At 36.1% G+C, this 20,630-nt stretch overlaps 3 protein-coding genes across 7 annotated transcripts; 1 reads left to right on the plus strand and 2 right to left on the minus strand.

Annotated features, from left to right (window-relative positions):
- Positions 1 to 510: 510 nt before the first annotated feature.
- On the minus strand, positions 511 to 5,997 carry LOC143711866 (uncharacterized). 2 transcript variants are annotated; one of them, XR_013194929.1, is made up of 5 exons: positions 5,253 to 5,992; positions 3,538 to 3,691; positions 3,032 to 3,233; positions 1,496 to 2,949; positions 699 to 895 (listed from the first exon to the last, which is right to left on the minus strand). XR_013194929.1 is itself a non-coding variant. In XM_077203954.1 (4 exons), exons 2-4 carry the CDS (start codon positions 3,640 to 3,642, stop codon positions 1,757 to 1,759), a joined length of 1,500 nt encoding a protein of 499 aa, XP_077060069.1. In that variant the 5' UTR covers positions 3,643 to 3,691; positions 5,253 to 5,997; the 3' UTR covers positions 511 to 1,756. The 2 variants fall into 2 exon arrangements, 1 of the variants encoding a protein (XP_077060069.1); XM_077203954.1 differs by having other exon boundaries at positions 511 to 2,949; positions 5,253 to 5,997.
- A 323-nt stretch (positions 5,998 to 6,320) lies between these two features.
- Positions 6,321 to 9,967, minus strand: yod1 (YOD1 deubiquitinase). 4 transcript variants are annotated; one of them, XM_077203957.1, is made up of 3 exons: positions 9,896 to 9,952; positions 9,010 to 9,234; positions 6,321 to 8,919 (listed from the first exon to the last, which is right to left on the minus strand). In XM_077203957.1, the coding sequence occupies exons 2-3, from the start codon at positions 9,215 to 9,217 to the stop codon at positions 8,222 to 8,224; spliced, it is 906 nt and encodes a 301-aa protein (XP_077060072.1). In that variant the 5' UTR covers positions 9,218 to 9,234; positions 9,896 to 9,952; the 3' UTR covers positions 6,321 to 8,221. The 4 variants fall into 4 exon arrangements, with proteins under 4 accessions (XP_077060072.1, XP_077060071.1, XP_077060073.1 ...); XM_077203956.1 differs by having other exon boundaries at positions 7,846 to 8,919; positions 9,889 to 9,967; XM_077203958.1 differs by lacking the exon at positions 9,896 to 9,952 and adding an exon at positions 9,768 to 9,842 and having other exon boundaries at positions 7,846 to 8,919.
- A 379-nt stretch (positions 9,968 to 10,346) lies between these two features.
- Positions 10,347 to 16,582, plus strand: snrpe (small nuclear ribonucleoprotein polypeptide E). The gene is made up of 5 exons (XM_077204337.1): positions 10,347 to 10,533; positions 10,820 to 10,846; positions 11,603 to 11,665; positions 16,181 to 16,259; positions 16,372 to 16,582. Exons 1-5 carry the CDS (start codon positions 10,480 to 10,482, stop codon positions 16,425 to 16,427), a joined length of 279 nt encoding a protein of 92 aa, XP_077060452.1. The 5' UTR covers positions 10,347 to 10,479; the 3' UTR covers positions 16,428 to 16,582.
- Positions 16,583 to 20,630: the final 4,048 nt, after the last annotated feature.

Raw genomic sequence — 20,630 nt, forward strand, 5'->3', positions numbered from 1 at the left:
TTAAATTCATAGAGGTTGATTTTTTAAAAATTGGGATAGTCAAAAGTGCCCGTAGTTGCAGAAACACCCTTATATTCTTTTACATCTATTTGATACAAATGAGTTAGCCTAACTGATTTACATTCTATTGAATGGATGCACTCAGTTTGAGTTGGGGCTACATATATTTATTGGATGGAGATTCTGCCCACAATCTAATTGAGTTCATCCAATGAATAATTTTTGAGTGGAGCTATTAATAATTTTTTTGTTAAACCAATTAAATATATATATATATATATATACATATGATCTTAAATAGATATATATAAATAAAACTAATTAGATTTAAATGTGTCACCTCTAAGAAGGGCTTGAATCATAGTTACCTTATATTACCCAGTACTTTCACTTGGAAATGTTAAAATGGTTGGTTATGCAAAGCACATTGTTTGAACATGGATACAGTTTAGGCATAATATCTGCTATCTGATCATAGAGCACAGCAACCAGACCCAACCAAGCGAGACATTTTATGCTGAAATTATTGCTTTATTCATGTGTGTTCAGTGGTTAAACATTGTCATAATTTATTACTGCCTTCCGTGTGCATTATGGTGTGTATTCGATTAGACAAGCAACTGTGAAAGGGCATCTGTTAACTGAACCAATACAAACAGACGGAACCATTCTCGGTGTAAGTCATGAACTAGGTCACATTCCGAGATAAAGAACTTTAATGACAGATGAATCTGAGAGGCCAGGTAACATGAACACCAGTCTGTTAATGCACTAATCCACCGAAGTGCTGTGTCAGATCTCACTGACCGGCGTGTAAAATGAGGAGTTTGACTGATAGCTGATCTTTGGGAGACAGGGTTCCTCGTGTTCGAGAGTCTCTGGTGCAGGAGACATACTGCATTTTATTTGAGAGAAAAAAAAAAAGATTTGTAAAACAGGCTTGTTCATACAGACAGATTTAAAGCATGCTTTCAATAGCAAGATCAAAGAGTAATTTAAGGCTAATCTACTTACAGACAGTTCGAAATTAAATATACTTCAGTTCACCTGGAAAAGTAAACATTACTGTATAATCTTAATCTTCAGTGCTGGAAAAAAGCAAAGTCATCTGGTTGTTAAAGGTGCGATCACATTTACCATTGCTCTGCGAAATTTCGCAGACGAAATCTAATTGTTTCAATTAGAATCCGTGTGATCAGGAGTTTAAGTTGGCCTTGTTCACCAAAAGAAAGCTGCTTGGTTCGAAAGTGACTTTTGTGTGAGCTGTGCTTCATACATTGAAAACTACTGACAACAGACAATGGACCTTTTTTTGCCCACGAGATCTCACTGAAATTTCGCAAACGTGACCGCACCTTTCGTCATTATTTAGATTCAGCAAATAATCAACTAAAATTAATGCTAAAGGTGAAAAGTGCAATTTCTGTGCCAATAGTGATACTAAGCGGAATTGCAAAAATAAGGACCATTTTTTCCATCAAACGCCGAAACTCACGACATTGGTTGAGCTGATGTTGCTATTTTGGTCGGGAAGTTCAAACAAACAGATCAATGTTTTAAAAGCACCTGCCAAACATGAGAATGCAGCAATAGAAAACCACAGTTATCCAATTAATTCCCAATGGACAAAATAAAGTCCAACCCAAAATTATTTTTTGTTTGAGAAGCTGTTTAACTCACAATAGACAAGAAAAGACAATTGCAACTTCTGTTTCATGCTGTCTTTAAAAACCGGAGAGCATAGAGTCTACAAATCTCAGTTTTTCAGCAATCCAAGCTTTCGTAATGCCTCTCTCCGATCCCTTCCGATGCTGGGAACAGGCACGTTTTGGCTTTTGGAATGAGATGATGATACGTGCAGCGCATCTTTTTTGGGTGTCGATTCATTAGCATCTATTTGAGTGTCTTTAAGGTGGTTCTTAGTCCCTGCTTCAGAGGAACATGACTTTTGATTCTTAGAAACCTGATTTATGACTGTGATGCTAGAACCTGACAGTCCCATACCAGGGAGTTCCATTGAGGCAGATTTCCCACTTGAAGTAATATCAGCATGTTGCGGAGGTGAAGAAGCTGTGACAAGATCGCTCACAGACTGCTGGTGGAGAGGATTGCAACTTTGTATTGGCTGGTTTATTTGTCCTCCAGATCTTGGAGGGATACTTGGAGCAAGACGTTCACTTGTGCTCTGGTTTTGCTCCAAGTTTATTGGGGATTGGGAATGCTTTAGTTGTTGACAGACTGGGTTCTGTGTGTCCTCCTTAAGGAGACCTAACTTGCTAAGAGCCTCCACTCTTACTTTCTCTGGGTTCATTAATTTATCTACTGTCAATACTCCAGAGCAAGGCATGGTTGAGACAATCTTAGTGTTGGAGGCTTCTTCCTGGTTCATTGGGACTTTGTGCGTGGTGTTCATTTTAGGTTTTGGGGCCACAGGTGGAGGAGAGGGCTTGGAGCCTCTACTTGTCACAGCCTGTGAGTTCTGGGTAAGAGTTTGGGATCCAGAGGTGTCTCCCATTAGATCGTTATTTGTAGGAACCTGCTGTCCTTTGGTTATGGCTTCAGTTCCATTGGTTTTCTGTATCGATGCACTCTTGCGCAGCTTTACCAGAGCCTCATACGAAAGGGGTCCTCTACGTGCCACATTCTCTGGCTGCTCATTATTCTGTTGTTGTTCCGCTGTATCTTTGCTGCCTTTGATTTTATACGGAGGTGGTATCACAACCACACCGACCTCTGAGGGAACTTGTGGAGCTTCTTGATGGAGCTGGGCACTTCCAGAAGCCACTTTAGGTGCCGTCTTTTTCTGGGATGCAGCTGATCCAGGTCTGGTTTGAATTTGCGAGTTACGGTTCGCAAGGACAAATGGAGTAGGGACCATAAAATTCAGAATTTCATTTTGCACCAAGCTGCTAGGTGACAATGGACCTTCAAATTGGCTTTTGGGCACATCTACAATCAAGAAATGTATTTTAGTGTATTATCAAAAATAGTTAGGAGTTAGAAATACTAAAAGAGCTACTGTATAATGCACCTTGACTAGGGACCTTGTTGAGTCCTATTGACGCAGAGAGGTGGGCCGCTTTGTTAGCCACGTTTCCTCGCGCTGGCAGCTGCCCAGACTCGTCATTGGACAGGCCGCTGTCATCCTCCGTATCCAGTGACTGAATGGTCTCCTCTAGGTACAAGAGACAAGCCTTCTCCTCAGCAGAAAGATACTCCAGACTTTCATCACTCTGAAACAAAAATTGCTCACATGAAATTTGTGATGAGTTTAATATGTGATGAGTAAAAGGATAGTTCACCCAAAATGGAAATTTTCAATTATTCACTGTCATGCTAGTTATTTATTCACATGCCATGTTCCCCCGAAAAAAGGAGTATATTTTAAAAATAGTATAAAACTATATTTTCATTTTTGGGTCAACTATCACTTTAGCAATGTTTCATCCACAACTTCTAGATACGCATTAAAACAATGTATCTTATAACTATATATACAGTATGTCTTCAAATTCATAAAATAAAAGTATGTCTTACAAAGCATGAGTTGAAGCTGACCACGCTGTCACAGCTGCCATTACTGTCAATCTCCCCCACTGTGTCAAGGACATTGCCATCTTGCGACATGTCACGTATCGGCATTGCAAATTATGAAAATTTCTTTAAAAGTGTTGATGAAACTGCATTTCACCTAAAAATAGAATTAAAAAAAAAGCGAAAATTAGTGTCTTTTCCTTTGGAAAAGTTTGATAGAGCAATTGTAGAACAATCAATTAAAAACAAAAGGTCATTGATTTAAAAGAACCAGCAGCAATTATATCTGTATTTCTGTGTACAGTATTAAATGATCAGATGATGTTGAATGAGATTACAGCAGACGATACACTGAGCTTCTTTAGTTGGATCAAGTCTGGCATGAATGGAAGAAAATGAATCATCGGTTTGTTTAAAGATAAAGATAAAAAAAAAAATGCATCTCATTATGTTTAATCATCTCATCAACATTTAGTAGAAATGGTTTAATTTATTCCAGCTTATAAAAAAAGATCAGAAAAAACTGTCAATACACTTTGGTTTATTAGTTGTTACATAAAACGCTCTCACTGTTGTAAATTTAAATATGACGTGGATGATGATAAAGCATTTTTTTTCTTTCAGTGATGGTACATATTGTGTGATATCATGCAAAATTAAAAGCAAACATGTTTTCTTTGTGGATAGAAAGGGGCAGATGCAGTTAGATGAAGAATAAAGCTATCATCAGTATTGTAGGGCATACTTGTTTTCAGATCACACAAATTAACATTATATTTAAGAGCTGTACTAATTTAACTGTAATCAGTGAACCATAAATCAATGGCTGTAAAAGCAAGGTCCATTTTTACCGACAAAATAAACCCACTATCCTTTTTCTAATGTAGTTGTTAATCGGATGCTTGGTTCTTTTTGTAATTGTAACACCAATATGCACTTTGACACACCACAATGTCTTTTATGTAGCTCTAGAGAATTCATATCTATGATCATAAGACTAACAACGTTTGTGACTTTATAATGCATACAGGGTATATGACCTGTATTACACAATACAGCACACAATGTTATCTGCTCTAAGGATGTGTGAAACTCTCACTGTAAGAGACTACACTAGAAAGACTTGGGTGAAAAACTAAAACAAAAAAAAACCTTGGATAAGACATTATACAAAAATGTCAATTTTATCATCATTTACTCACCCTTATGCTGTTCCAAACCTGTATGAGTTTCTTTCAACTGAACACAAAAGATGATATTTTGAAGAATGTCGGTAACCAAACAGTTGATGGACCCCATTAACTTCCATAGTATTTGTTTTACCTACTATGGAAGTTAATGGGGTCCATCAATTGTCTGGTTACTGACATTCTTCAAAATATCCTTTTTGTTCAGCAGAAGAAAGAAATTCACACAGGTTTGAAACAGCTTAAATGTGTGAGTAAATGATGACAGAATTTAAAACTTTGTGTGAACTATCCCTTTAAGTAAATAATCCATATTGCTGAACAACTTGAAAAAATATGAGCAAGTGCTATAAATTAAATTCTATTTTAATTTATACATTTCAGTACATTATTGTACAATTGCAAAATGAATTTACCATTCTTCTCTGCCTTAAATTCCGTATTTGCCAACCCCTTTAATTAAAATCTTGTGAATACTCATACACAGAAATAAATATATGAAGCCTGAAATATGGCTTAATAAAAGCTTACCTTTAGTGCAGAAAAGAGTTAGATGGCAGCTCAGCAGGTTCACGTGCTTTTACAATGTCAGTGTCACTGTAAGGTACTTTACATCAGTACTGTACATAGGGAAATCTTCGACCAATCATTTTCGTTTAATCTTGCAGCAGCCAATTAGAGAATAGGGCGGTGAGTGAAGACAATAAATCGAACGTTCGTCTCAAAATCAAAATCTTTAGGGACGGCGGGGAAAAAAATATGCGTCAATACATACTAATTTACATATACGACTTCCCTGCACACGTCTGTAATGACAAACACATGATGACTGAAAGTGTCAAGAGGATCACCTACAAATCCTAGTTAATCGCGTTATTAGGGGTTTCTTAAAATAACATTAGTTTAATCCCCGTCAACTGGAGCTGATTTGATCCTGTTTCACTGACTGGGATTCATTATATTTTCACACCATCTATATACAGACTATTGAGAGGTTTTAACATGTATTTCTTCGTCTATTTTTATGCTCCTGGTCCAACCGTGACTAGTTATTAGATACTAATCATACTTATTCCAGTAGTGACTAAAATATGCCATTTACTCACTAAGGAATAAGTACTAGGCCTACCTAATGAACGAGATACAGGTTCATCTATAGTTATAGTGTATGGCAAGCTGTTTTAGCCTAAAATGTTCCCAGCGTTACTCGTCGTAATTGCTTACTAGTAACAATTTGTAGAGCCCTCTAATAATTTCTAGTTATATAAAATACTGGTTTAAGGAATAAATTTTAAAAGGCAATTGCAAACCAGATTTTTACATTTCTAAAGAATATTATCGAGTGCTGTGCCTGCACAAAACTTGGCGCCATAATGCAGTAGGTTGGCTGACCACAATGGTTGGTTAACAAGGCATTGCGACTGTTTCATTTACATGTTGTTTGGTGGTTGTGAGGCCATTCAAGACCTTTTTAGGTCAACATTGGGTTTACAAATCAGTGTTGGCAATTGTAGCTTATTAGTGATGCTTTCCTTAGTAAACACCACTAATTAGTTAAGATTTAGGCACAAAAAACGTACAGCTGACAACCACACAATATTTATATAGATCAATTCAAGTTTATTTATCATTAACCCAGTATAACCAGTGATTTTGTAGCAATGAGTGTTGGACATGCAGTTTCTCACTCAAAGTTACCTTAGAGTAGGTAAAACACTAATCACGGCCATTTAGAAAAATCACTGCAAAATAAAAAAAAAGTCCTTTGGCCTTACAATGGCACCATTTCTTCAAAAAAAAAAAAAAAAAAAAAGCTTGCAAACAAGTAAACAACAGTGTAGATAGTACCTGACTGAAAAATACTGAGAAGGTACATCGTCATCAGGCCTTACAAGATGTCTTCGCTCTAAAGTTTATCCACACTCTCTAATAAGATGCTTTGCTACACTAAACGTGTTTCTAAACCTCTGATATCGTCCCTGTGAGAAGGAAGTGAGAAGTTCAACGTGACATTTCTCCACTTAAAATGCAAAACGAAAGTCACTACAATCACTCTTCCAAACAATGTGTCATAATCACTTGAGAGAGAACACATTTGCATAAAACAATCTTGAGTGTGGTCATTTGCAGAAATTACACAAGTGCCCAAAATCTACAGATTCACAAAGTAGTTCAGTGATATTATACTATGAGCACCATTATTGTCCACTTCAATTTAAAATTCACACCTTCCAGCTAACTAGCTTACTCAAAATGTGTAAAAACCATACTTAGGTTTCAGGAACACAGTTGATCTGAGACTATTTCAAGTAACAGGTACAATGGAGCCAGTGAACATAAGACTTAATGTAGTGCCATCGATTGTTCAGAAGCTGTGCGTATGACCTTAAAAAGACAAATAATATAAATACAGTAATGCCATGTTTAAATCATCATGGAAGGCATGTCTTTAGCTGTGTTCCATAGTTTAGAAATACTATCCAGAAGCACTTTATGTCTGGAAATATTAACATATATGACTCATTAGTTAAAAAAGGAACAATTATTATGCCTTATACAATAACCCATTAAAAGTTTCATTAGTTGTTAGATACTACTAAGAGTTTAGCTAGCATTGTCAAACGGTTGTTACTCACACATCTCTTCAGGACACCTTTGAGCTGCAGACAACAGAAAAGTGTTAACATGAGGTCATGGGTGAATCTCACAAAAAACATGTCTAGGTCACATTTGACACCAAAATTAAAAGAAGCAGTTATGTTTAGTTATATTTATCATAAACAAAATTTTTTTTACGACCATTAAAAAATAATTGCATTATTTCCATGACATTTTCACAACAAATGTAATACAATAATTGAAAGTTTACATTTAAAAATTACTGTAATAAAATGAATTTAATCAGCGTAAATGCAAAGCAGTACAAGAATCAATACTATGATATATAAATAATTAAAAATAATTAATATAAATGAATATCAAATTAGAATTTAGTGGGGTAATGTACCTAGCTGTGATAAAAATCAAATCACAATGCAAATTTGTTTAAACATTAATGGTGAATGGTGTCATATGATATATTTGATATATTTTTTATTTCAATTAAAAAAAAAATCTTCTTTGATTTTGGAAAGAAATGTGACCTGGATGTGTTTCACGAGATTCACACTAATACTAGTATTATAATCATTGTAACAAACTGGAGGTTTGAACTCAGTGGAGAATCCCTGTAAAATTTGGTTTGAAGAGATAGCTTTGTCATCATATCAGGCAACAGACTCAAAAGCACGAGCACAATTTAATACTTCAACCTCAAGAGTAAACCAAAGTTGAAATAATACTGAATTCTCAGGCCATTCTCTGAAGCCGCTAGACAATGTGAGGTAGAGGACTGAACCAAGCTGGAACAGGCAGCAGTGAAAGAGCGGGAACCATGTCAGGTGGCGTGGCAGTGACGCGGCCAAGGTGGGGGTGATTTCAAGGATAGAGCGAAGAGAGTGTCACACCTCCCCAAAGTTGGTGTGCCCAGTCTCCTTCGCATGCTCCCTTGCTTCTTTCTGCCCCACCAGGCCAGTCTGGCACACCATGCAGCGCAGAGCGAAGCGGTTGACGTCCGTGAACTGACGTTTCCTCCGCGCCTGGTCCGCGAGCTCCAACGCCTGGGCCAAAATGATGTCATCGGTGGTGGAGAACACAGTCTGTGCGGGAACATCTGAACTGGGCATCACCTTTTGGAGAGGGTCATAATGAATACCATCATAAATTAGCAGCACTCGTTTGGTGTAACCCGCATCCTCGCCGAAGCGGTCGACGCGCACAGTCTGAGTGTCGACGACGCAAATCTCACACTGGAAGAACTTAGAGAGGATTGAAACCTCAATGGCGCCTCCCCACGTGTCATCTCGACGGATCCAGGCACAATAGTCTTCGTTAGTCTTGCCCAATACAGCCTCCGAGTACGCAGTGGGGTCACTGGCTACTATTTGTGCGATGAGCCCACGCATTTCAGGCGCACAGGCTGGGTCGTACACACCCCCTTCCATAACGAAGTGCACACTGGTAAACAGGCAAGAGTTGTCGGCAGGGACGACGCGGCGCTCTAGAACAGGAGCCAGGTCAAAACTGGGCCCTTTGGTCACAGTGGCTTGCACTTGGGGTTTGGGTTTGTTCTTCTCCTCCTCTACAATCAACGTGTCTCCTGGAACAGTAAACATATCAATGACCAACATTGGAAACTCAGCTTGAACAAATGTGCATGAATGGATTTATAAACAAGGACAAGTCAAACCTGATTTGATAGGGTAGTCTTTGAGGTGGGCTTCCCCATCGCGTAGATCCAGACTGGATGGTGGATACCCTACCATGATCTTCTGTACGTCACATGGTATTCCTGTTAGCTCCTCAATCTTATCTTTAAGCTCCTGAACGCAAGATTGGTGTGTAAGGCCCTGCATCAGATGGGTCCCGTTTTTGGCTTTGCACCGCAGACGCAGCATCCTGTACCTATTCAGTTCTGAACACAGAACAGCTCATGAACCAAAATTATATGAAGTTAATAATAATAATATATGAAACCTAATAAAACTGACCATATGCAACAATAATTATATTGGGGGGGGATTACACAATTATTTTCCAGTTTATTTGCTGAAAATTATTAAAACAGAGCAACTGCTAGAAATATAGATAAATCATCTGTGTAAAGCAATGTTTTTTTTAATGATTTATACAGTTCATGAATACATAATACACCCATACATACATGAATGAATGAAAAATACATTAAAGGCATTACAAATATAAGTTATTCCAGTATCACTAGAGATCATGGATTGTGCTGAGTTACTTGAACAAAAACAAAATAATAAAAACAATATATATATATTTACTAATTTAAACCTTTGTGACCTTTTTTCACCTTAAAGGTATAGGGAGTTTTAATAATATAAATGTCAATGTTCACAACAATCTAAGCTAGGCTAATTGTTAGCCAGGCTACAGATACCGTTACAAAACCGTAGCTAATATAACTTATAAGGAAATCACCTTAAATTTAAATATAAAAAGAATTATTCCACTATAAATATGTACTCTAAATATAAATAGGAAAATTGTCTTATATTGAAAAAGTCACGGGTGTTTGCATATGGCTCAGTGCAAAACTCACCACTCACCACTGAGCGCCTTTTAAAACAACAACAATTGACACAGTGACTGAGCGGAAATACGTGTAAAACGTCACATACTCTGTGTACTACGGGAAATACGTCCTAAAAACCATATAAAATGCATTCGTCAAAAATTCACATTTCAAGCAGTATCAACAGAGTCTCGATATATTAAGATGTTACATGAAATAGTTGTACTTTAGTTAATGTAAAAATATATATGTCACAATGTAGAGACATTTAAAATGAAACATTGAAAGCAAAAGCGGATTTAAAATGGTGAAAATTGTGTATTATTGCACAACCGGACATATTTGTGTGTATGTGTTTTTATTTATTTATTATAATTATTATTGTAATGTATTTGAATCATTGATTTGAATCCACCTGTCTGTAATGTCTCTCCCGGCCACAAGCAGCGATACATATAATCAACGACTTATTTTGTCTGCGTCATTCCGTTTCCGGAAGTGCGCCGCCATTGAAACACCATCAACCAACGTGAGATTTTCGTTGCCGCGCCAAAAAACATTACGTTTAATTGTACATTGATCACCTCTTCTAATAATATCTGAATATTATTGGGAAGAATGGCGTACAGAGGACAAGGACAGAAGGTTCAGAAGGTTATGGTGCAGCCCATTGTATCCTTTAAGACCGCAGAACTGCATCGGCTTATTTCCTTTGTATTGATATATTTTGATTTTATAATATTAATAATTTTTATTGATTATGTATTATATAACTATATATGGCTTTAAGAATGCAGGATTTGTGATCAATTTACGAGATGTTTGCATTAGTTTTGTGTTGGTCCTGTTGATTAGCTACAAATGAATGAAAAATGCTTTTAAAATGATTAGATTCATATTTAGGATGACAATATAATGTTATTAGGTTTATATATTTTTTCCTTAATGGCACAATCAGAACCTTATTTTCAGGTATCTTCAGAATGTAAGTTCTAATTTAATTTGACAATGTACATTTAAAATCTCTCTCTCTCTCTCTCTCTCTCTCTCTCTCTATCTATCTCTCTCATTATATATATATTTTAGGCAAGTGATTGACCCAAGTTTTTGTTTTCTCTTCCATATTTTTATTTAATTATTATTATTTGTGAAGCATTGACACTTTTTTTGTTTTGTCTGGACAACATTACCTTCAGCGATATATTTAAATCCACCACTAATGCTGTATGATGGATTGATTAAGTTATAGTTATAATTGTTTTGTTTTTTGGAAATGGTGTCTTTCTTACAGAAACTTGTTTAAGCCACGTAATTATAAAATAATAAAGGTAATTGTTAGTTTTCCTTGCAATTCTGAAATGCAAGATGAAAAAGTTACGATTACCTATTTTATATTTTGTTGTGTGGCATAAACAATCTTACATATGGAAGACATTTTACCACATGATACTCCAGGAATACTTATGGATATTCCTGTTTTAATTATCCTGATTTTTTTGATTATTTTAATTTACTCTTATGTACAGCACTTTGAATTACCTTTGTGACTGTTTGTACTGTATTTATTTTTTTATTCTAAACTTTTAATAATTCTGATTTCTTTTGATTATTTTAATTTCTTCTATGTAAAGCACTTTGAACTACCACTGTGTATGAAATGTGCTATATAAATAAACTTGCCTTGCCTTGCCAGGAAGACAAAATGTAAATTAGTTACTAATATGTATTCCCTTCACTGCAGCGTTCCCGAATCCAGGTATGGCTCTACGAACAGGTCAACATGCGGATAGAGGGTTGCATCATTGTGAGTAAAAACAACACGTCTCAAATTTACTTTTAAAGGGACAGTTCGCCCAAAAATGAAAATTCTGTCATTACCATGACTTACTGTACAGAAATGAAGATCTTTTTGATCAAATCTGAGAGCTTTCTGTCCCTCCACTGACAGCTACGCAACTACCACTTTGTCGGTTCAAAATTTAAACATTTTGAAGAGACTCGATCGCTTTATATGATGAACAGATTCAATTTAGGCTTTTATTCATTTATTATGAAAACATTGATCAGCGAACAAACAGAAGCTCAACCAAACCTGGTTTATGCGCGAGAACAAACCTCATTGGTTCTTGCTGAAGCTCAAACGTGCTGTGTAATAGGGATGAATGATACAGACTTAAAGATATATCACAATATTTTCTGGTATTTATTGCAATAACGATATCAATGACGATATAAATTATAGTACCATTCACTACTGTTTTTGGCTACAAGTGAAGGCTGCATACATTCTTGAGAGCCTCAGAAACACCAACATGGATCTAATCTAAAGTAAAACGTACCCATCATCAAAAAGGCTCCTATTATATAGCAATTACATAAAATAAGTAAAAAAAGAGTAAAAATCCAAACACCAGCCCTTGCAGAAATTTAAAAGTTGCATACGTTTCTTCTGTAAAAGTGCAGATCATGTTTAAATAGTACAACTGTACTGAAGAACATCACACATTAATAATTTAAAGCAATTACAAGTTTGAAATGTAAAAAAAACTAACAATAATACTGATGAGATAATACTACTACAATTAAAAAAAAACAAATTGCATCACAATAGGTGTAATTGTGATTGTCAAAACATTTAGAGACAACATGTTACAATGTTTACATGGTGCAATGACTGGTAGGCTACTGTTTGTATTATTGCTTAACACAATTTTCACGATTTCAGTTCAATTCTTGATTTGATTTCAAATAATATTGACTCATTTGGATAAATATTAGGTAGGCTACAGTAGATAACCTACATGTTAATTTTTCTCAAGAAATGCTGAAAACATACTGAGAGCCCTATCAGCTGGTATTATTAAAGGTTAAAAATTTAACAAATTAAATATGCGGTTTTCATTATAATAACAATTATGTAATGATAAAGTAAAAATATAATAAATATGTAAGATAGTGCACATATTTAGCAAAATACTCCTCTCTATAGCTATTTTTTTCTAGTCAACTAACGTGCTGGTAATTAAATGGCTTTCCTGAGGTAAATGTAACTTTCTGTGACAATATTGTTCTCCTGCAGTTTTATTGATCTCTTTTCATGGTTGAAAAACACTGATCGATCGATATTATGTATGAGGCATATATATCTTTCGGTAAGTTGTACTGTATCTTTAAATAAAAAGTAACAGATAATGGTCTACTTGAAATGATGGCGCTACAGCGATCTGTCACGTCACATTTACAAGCGCCAAAACAGGATTTATTGTCTGAATTTCAAAATAAAATGGACAGAATCTGAGAGCCGAGAATTTTTTCATATCAGAAGTAACCTGCTCTGTCTAGTCTGTCAGTGTCAGTGTCCTCTTTGCGCCGCGATTTTTCTCTGTGTGAAAAAATGGATGTGTAGTGTGAGAGCGTGTGAAAAGTGTCGATTGCGTGAGTCTTGGCATTAGGCTTGGGCGGTATCCAAATTTTGATACGTCAAACCTCCTCCCTATTTTACCGGGGTTTACGGAATTACCGTGACTAATTAAAAATTATGACATAAGTCTTAGACAGCGTCACCAAACTGTTGCTTGTGCCTACACCGTTCAGAAACTGAATACCAGATCGAGCAAAAAAAAACCAAAACAAAAATCAAGGCCAACCCGTGCACGTTGTGTCTGATCCCGGCTGACGGCATTAAATGTAATTATGAGCCGGAGCCCTATTTAGACTCGACTATTTTTAATGCGTGGGCCGTTATAATATGGTTGCGCCAAATAATTTTTTAACCCAGGTGCTGAGGGGGTGGTGGATATAAATACTATTTATAAATGAGCAAAAATGGGACACTTAATAATATTCAATTATTTTAATTATGACAATTAAAGTATTCATTATATTCATTAATTTAAATTAAATTAACAAGCAAGAAGTGCATTTGTAAATCCGGTGACACGCGTCCATTGATTTTTATTAATACAACTTTTCTGTCAGTGCTGCAAAGATTAAGTTGACGATCGCCATCTCCTAGTGAACGCGCATATATAGAGAGAAATGCAAATCATGGATTACATAATCAGAAGGTATAGGCTAGCCTTTTTCTTTTCGTTTTGAATTGTTTCGTTTAAAGAAATTGACGATTGATATCTCCGTAGTGAACGCGCCTATAGAGAGAAATGCACATCCTGGATTAATCAGAGAGTATGCTGCCTATATTTCTTTTCCTTTTGAATTGTTTCGTTTAAAGAAATTGACGAATCGCCATCTCCATAGTGAACGATAGAGAGAAATGCACATCATGGATTACATAATCAGAGAGTAGGCTAGCCTATTTCTTTTCGTTTTGAATAGTTTCGTTTAATGAATTTGATGATCTCCATTTCCGTATGAACACTGATAGAGAGAAATGCACATCATGGATCAAATAATCAGCGAGTGGCCTATTTCTTTTTGTTTTGAATTGTTTTGTTTAATGAAATTTCAAGCTTTATTTAGATATAGGCCTATCTGTCATGTCTGTGAGACATACACTGAGTTTCGGTTAATTTATGATGAGATTTCAATGCAAGTGACCGCGGCGTGCCAGCGCACGATCATGTCATGATTATGTTGTCTGCTATATTTGATTCTAATTTATTAAATCCAGGCTTTATTAAATCCAGGCAATTGGTTGATAAAAAAAATATTAAAATTAAGATACAATTTATACAAAACAAAAATTCACTTTAAAGAAAGGCCTTTTACAAAATGAAACTTAATTAAGTGGTCAATGTCTGACTCCCGATGCATCCCATCTTACTCGTGCTATTCAGTTTTCATTATCAACGTAAAAAAACAACAACATTATGACATTTTAACAAATATAAACTAATGCGCTTATTTAATGAACTCGGGGTAAAATGCATCCTCGCAGCAGTGAGTGGGTGGTTGTTTCGGAGATGCGACATTAGGTTGGAGGTGTTTCCATCTCTCGCGGACACCTTTTTTATTGCAACATTTAACAATTGCATCAGTATTTACTGCCTCTCCCTTCTCTCTCTCTCTTTCTCCTCCACACTGTCACTTGATGACAACTACATAAGCATTTTTAGGCATTGAATAAATTATATTTATATATTATATATAAGTGCCGGTAATGACGGTATTGAAACTGATACCGATGCTATTTTAAGATCCCGCGGTATACGGTATTACCTTAATACCGCCCAACCCTACTTGGCAGCCCTGACTTTTAGAAGAGGGATAAATCGTCGGCAGCGTTTTTCCTTCCGCCATGCTTGTTCTCCATGTGAGGACTGTTTACATTAGACTAGAGTGCACACTGCGCCGCATGCATACAGTGCTAATAAATGTGGGGATTGTTTACATCAGAGTGTGCATGTGTTTTGCGCAGCATATACGCAGTGTTTTTTTTTAAACGGTTGATGGAAAATAAGCTAATGCGCGTTTGTAAATATCTAAATTCGGATCTATTATTTTTCACAGGATTTTTAAGTGCCCGCGATAACAATATCGTGCATATTCATTATCTGCGATTTATCGCAGTACCGAATACCGGCACATGTCTAGTAGCACGTCAATTCTGCTTGGTATGCAAGACTCTCGCTCTCTCTTCGAGTGTGTGAGAAACACGGAGCGCTCGCCTCACAGCAAACCGGGCGCCTCACACTAGTGCGTTTACTGTGCGTCAAATACACTGTGCATTCATTGAGACGAACTGAAATAGTGCGCTTTATGGGTCGCTTGACGGAGAGCGAACTCAAGCACTCAGTCAGTGTTCGGTGAGACGGGCGAGTGAAAATATATCTGGGTGTACCAGTTCCAGATTGTTGAGGTAGTTCCTTGTTTAACGATAAACTCCGCTTCAGCTTCACGTCTGCCTTCGCCATGTGCATGATCTGCGAATACGTTACCGTCATCAACTATGCTTTATCGTTATTATCGCGAGAATACTAATTCTTATCGTGAGGAGAATTTTTCCTGGCATCCCTACTGCGTAACACGAGAATGAACCTCATTGGTTCTCTCACGTCAAGAGAACATGCTTGAGCTTCCGTTTACCACAACTGATGTGTGAGTTGATCAATGTTTATATGTGAATAAAACCCTGAATTCAATCTGTTCATCATATAAGAGTCTCTTCAGAAAATTTGGACTAAACCGCTCTGTCAAGATGTCAATGGGGGGACAGAAAATCTATGAACTATTTTAACACATCTCATTCTCTCCACTCTGCTCATTTTAATCTGTTACAGATGAACTTGTGAAACAATATCTTGCAGATATAATCTATGTAAATAAAGTAACTCTTAGATGTTTTCTTTTATGTTTCAAGGGATTCGATGAGTACATGAATTTGGTTTTGGATGATGCAGAGGAGGTTCACATGAAGACCAAGAACAGGAAGCCCCTGGGTAAGTGTGAATTTTGCGACGGTGGAGAGTTATGCTTTTCAGAGAAATAAAGTTCACTTGAAGTAAATAAGATAAGGTTTGAAAAAAAAAAAAAATGTTTTCTCTCCGATAGGACGGGTTATGTTGAAAGGAGACAACATCACATTGCTGCAGAGTGTGGCCATTTGATCGTCTGTTAGGAGTTCATCTGGATATCACTTGTTTGCTGTTAGATTGTTGGTTTTACTTTGTTTTCATTTGTCAATATTTGGATTGTTGACCCATGCTTGCAATTGTGAACACATGATTCTAATTTTCCCCAAATAAACCTTTTCTTTTCTCTATTTCAGACTACTTTTTTATGAAGCCTGGGCTAAGTGTTGAAATTAAAATTTATTTACAATATTGAGTTTTGGTCTACCATATAAAGTCAAGTTTCTCTATGAAAATTCTTATAATATGCTCTTTTGACCATTAGCATATGTTCATCAGGTTGAAAATTATTACTTTCAAAAGTTTGGGGTTGGTAAGAATTATATTTTGAAAGTCTCTTATGCTCACCAAGGCTGCATTGATTTGATCAGAAATACAGTAAAAAAAATATATATATTTTTTTTACTGTGATGACAAAGCTGAATTTTCAGCATCATTACTCCAGTCTTCAGTGTCCCATGATCCTTCAGAAATCATTAAAATATGCTGATTTGCTGCTCAGGAAACATTTTTGATTATCAATGTTTGTTTAAAAGTTGTACTGCCTGATATATTTGTGGATTTCAGGATTTGACGAATAAACGGCATTCATGTTAAATAGAAATATTTTGTAACACAAACGCCACTTTTGTTCGGTTTAATGCACGCTTGCTGAAAAAAAAAAAGAATAGTTTCTTATTTTTTTTAAACATCTGACCCCAGACCTTCGAACTGTAGTGTTTTTGTGCACTCAAGCAGGACTGCTCATGGACATAGTTCTATGTTGCTTATATTATTTAAAAATACATCCATTTTAATAGTTGTTGGAAGTAATTTTTTAATTTAAAAAAAAAATGCAAACTCCTATTTGACTCCTGTCTGCAGTTTACCATGTAACCACTAGAGGGCAGTACATTAGTTTGTCTCTGGGCTGATTTTTAATATTGAGAATTGTCTATGTAAGATGTTACTTGTGGCATTTTGTACACCTTTTTAAAAATGAAAAAACAATTTTTTGTTGCTTTTTATATTACTTCAGATACGCTTAGTGTTTATGTTCAAATGTCGAAGTGAGCACAGTATTGTATTTTACTCGCACAGCCCAATGATACAAACTGCAATACCTGACCACTCAAAAGTCAATTTTGGTCACAAATGTTACGTGTGGGACTAAATGGGTTAACAGCCTTTTAACCAAAACAGCTAGCTATTAAAAGTAGGCCTACACAGCAGGTGATTTTATTATAGTAAGATTATAGGCTAGCCTATATAGAAAAGCTGTAGCTTGCTTCCGCCACTGAGTAAAAAATAAAAAGTGCAATTGACACTTTCTCACAATTATGTATTTTTGTAAGATATTAAGTCCGACAAAAAAAATCAGAATTGAGAGATAAAGTATCGTAGTTCCCTTTTTTAGAACATTTTTTTAAATTCTGTGGCCGAAATAAGTTCCTAAGATAACTTGCTGAGAAGTTTGAAACTTGTTGGTCCTTTTATTTTTGGCTAAACAAAATTATTTAATATAATATTCCTCACTATATTGCTTTTCAAGGTTCTAAACAACTAGACTATACAAAAGAAATAAAATAAAAACAGCAATGTTTAAAACAATTACAACACATATGCAGTTATAAAGTCGTAGGATATGCGCAGCAAAGCCATGTTTAATCCATATGTAAAGATTGTTCAAGAGATAAATACATTTGCATATTTCTTTATCTAAAAACGCTGTTGTGTTGCAGTAGGCTATAGTTTCAAATACCCCGTTTTGTTTTTGCCTCCCTCGAAAAACACAATAGCTAATTTTAAGCCTACAGCAGATTTCAATAACGGTTTTCTTCCTCAAGGGGAAGTTTGATACAAATCTGGAAATATGAAAACAGCATCAAGTCAGCAGTGCTCATATGGGTTTGCCAGAGAGCAGGAGAGCTGTACTTTGAAATCTGAGGCAGTGGTTGGTGAGCTATAGATAGGGACTCTCTGCCAAACCTGTGGAGGAAGCGGTATCTAAATCACGAGTAAGAGCTTTGCGTGTCTCAGAGCCGGAGAACCAGATGCAGGCGTGAAGCTCATCGGGAGGAAGTCAGTTGCTGACTCCAGAGACTTTAAGCTCACTTCATAACTGCGACCACACGCTTTTAGTCGTTCACTGTGGGTTCAACCACAGTAATGTTGCATAAAGTCAATCCCCTTGTGAATATATCGGTGCATCTTCGCCGGGGGGCTTTTAAAGGTAGGCCTACATGCTCAAAACTGCGCGAGTTTAGGTATTTTGCTGTCTTTTTCATACGAAAGTGTCGAGAATTCCCAAAACTGCGCAAAATCTTGAAGGGTTAGTTCACCAAAATAATAATAATAATAATAAATTCTGTCATGATTTGCTCACCCTCATGTTGTTCCAGCCCCGTAAGAATGTCGTTCATCTTCGGAACACAAATGAAGATCTTTTGATGAAATCTGAGAGATTTCTGTCCCTCCATTGACGCAACTACTATGAAAAGTTCATAAAGGGATCATAAAACTAATCCATATGTGGTGAGGGGTTTGGTCCAAATTTACTGAAGAGACACGATAGCTTTAGATGATTTCATCAAAAAGTTCTTAATTTGTATTCTGAAGATGAACGAAAGTCTTGCAGGTTTGGGATGACATGGGGGTGAATAAATGATGACAGAATTTAAATTTTTCTGTGAACTATCCCTTTAATACACACTCATGGTATTATTGTAAACAATTTATTGGTGCACATTATTCTAACAGGGAAAAACTCTTTGATTTTGCTCATCAAAATAATAACTTGTTTTTATTGAATGACTTTGCTTTTCAGCCGGTGTCTTAGGCCTTTTCACAATCCAATCAAATCCCAATGGATAAAAATACAACCCTACTATTTGTTCTTGTTTGGAATTGCATAGGCCTACTCTTAATTTATCTGCATTATGTGTATAGTGTGCACAGTTTGTGAATTTTTGGTGTAAATGAAAAAAATGTAACAGATTTTTTAAAAGTGTGTTACCAAGGCAAAATTTCTCTATTTCTTTTAGTTGAACTTGACGTACTAAAATAATTAAGGTGACACGTAAAATCATTTTTCCTTTTCATCAATTTTTAGATCTCTAGAGGTCATGTGGCCACTGTGGTTTTCCGGTCATACTCTTCCAAGCACACTTCTACACTTAATGACACACAGTTTCCTTATATTATGCAAATCCCACCCTACAGTAAAAACCTGCACTTCCCACCCAGGCAACAAAAAACAAATAGACAGTCCATTTCTGCCGTGACCGTCCGGCTATGCAGGCAGGTCGACCCTTGCTGGGTTTAGCCGTCGGAAACACTGCCCAGGTCAGATTGGCATCCGGGAGCTCCCGAGGGGCCTTCCTGTTCCTGCGGGAGAGATTGTTGTGAGCGTGTCCTTTGTTCTCCCTTCCCCCGATCCGACCTGTCTCCTACCTCGGCTCCGTCCAGACAGGTTCAATCTGTATGCTTTCATTGCCCTCAACATCCATCGCCATCAATCCCTGATGTCTGGTTCACTCACATTTGTGCACTGATGTTGTTTTTGTTCACTGTAAGGATAGTGTTTGCGTTCGTATCCGAACAATCACATTAAAAAGTGATTTAAAAAAGACTTTGGGTAATTTATCTGACTGCCATCCTCTCTGTCTAGAAAGAGTGATGGCCTATTTGTTTTCATTGTTCTGAACCGAGGATGAAAATACTTCATGTAAAGATAAAAATAGCTCAAACAAGAATCGTAAACCTGGGAAAGTGGATTAAGAAGTAAATTAATCTTTTGTAATAAAAAAAAAAAAAAAAAGATGTATGAGAAATGGCACTTATATTTCTGATAAACCAGTCTGTTTCCGTTTCAAGATAATGATTTGATAAGGCCGGAGATCAGTTATTGAAATAATTAAGTGAACTAAAGAACTTGTTTTATTAACTGAAAATGATATAATGTAAACCCCCAGACATATGTCAAGGTCAGTAAGTCTCTTAAAAATATTAGATCATTTTTTACTTCATACCAAGTAAAGAGATGTTTTATTACTTTAAATGAATCAAAACATTTGTTGAAAATTAGAACAATTTTATTTGAATAACTTCATATATTATTTTAAAACATATTTCATAGTCCTATTTATCAAAGACTTGTAGGTTGTTGACGTATAACCTTCAGAACAAAAAAAAATACCT

The sequence above is a fragment of the Siphateles boraxobius genome, unplaced genomic scaffold (assembly GCF_051911475.1).
Source record: "Siphateles boraxobius isolate OS27281-9 unplaced genomic scaffold, OSU_SipBor_1 5, whole genome shotgun sequence".
Taxonomy (NCBI): Eukaryota; Metazoa; Chordata; class Actinopteri; order Cypriniformes; family Leuciscidae; genus Siphateles; species Siphateles boraxobius.

Bases quoted from the DNA above. Each gene is read 5' to 3' on its own strand.
- LOC143711866 (XM_077203954.1), bottom strand. From the start codon at position 3,642: ATGCCGATACGTGACATGTCGCAAGATGGCAATGTCCTTGACACAGTG. The intron at 3,234-3,537 runs GTAAGACATACT...TTTTTGTTTCAG, and splicing joins TCAGCTTCAACTCATGCTTT to AGTGATGAAAGTCTGGAGTA. The intron at 2,950-3,031 runs GTGCATTATACA...TCTTGATTGTAG, and splicing joins CAACAAGGTCCCTAGTCAAG to ATGTGCCCAAAAGCCAATTT.
- yod1 (XM_077203957.1), bottom strand. From the start codon at position 9,217: ATGCTGCGTCTGCGGTGCAAAGCCAAAAACGGGACCCATCTGATGCAG. The intron at 8,920-9,009 runs GTTTGACTTGTC...TTACTGTTCCAG, and splicing joins AGACTACCCTATCAAATCAG to GAGACACGTTGATTGTAGAG.
- snrpe (XM_077204337.1), top strand. From the start codon at position 10,480: ATGGCGTACAGAGGACAAGGACAGAAGGTTCAGAAGGTTATGGTGCAG. The intron at 10,534-10,819 runs GTATCCTTTAAG...TGGCACAATCAG, and splicing joins AGGTTATGGTGCAGCCCATT to AACCTTATTTTCAGGTATCT. The intron at 16,260-16,371 runs GTAAGTGTGAAT...TCTCTCCGATAG, and splicing joins CAAGAACAGGAAGCCCCTGG to GACGGGTTATGTTGAAAGGA.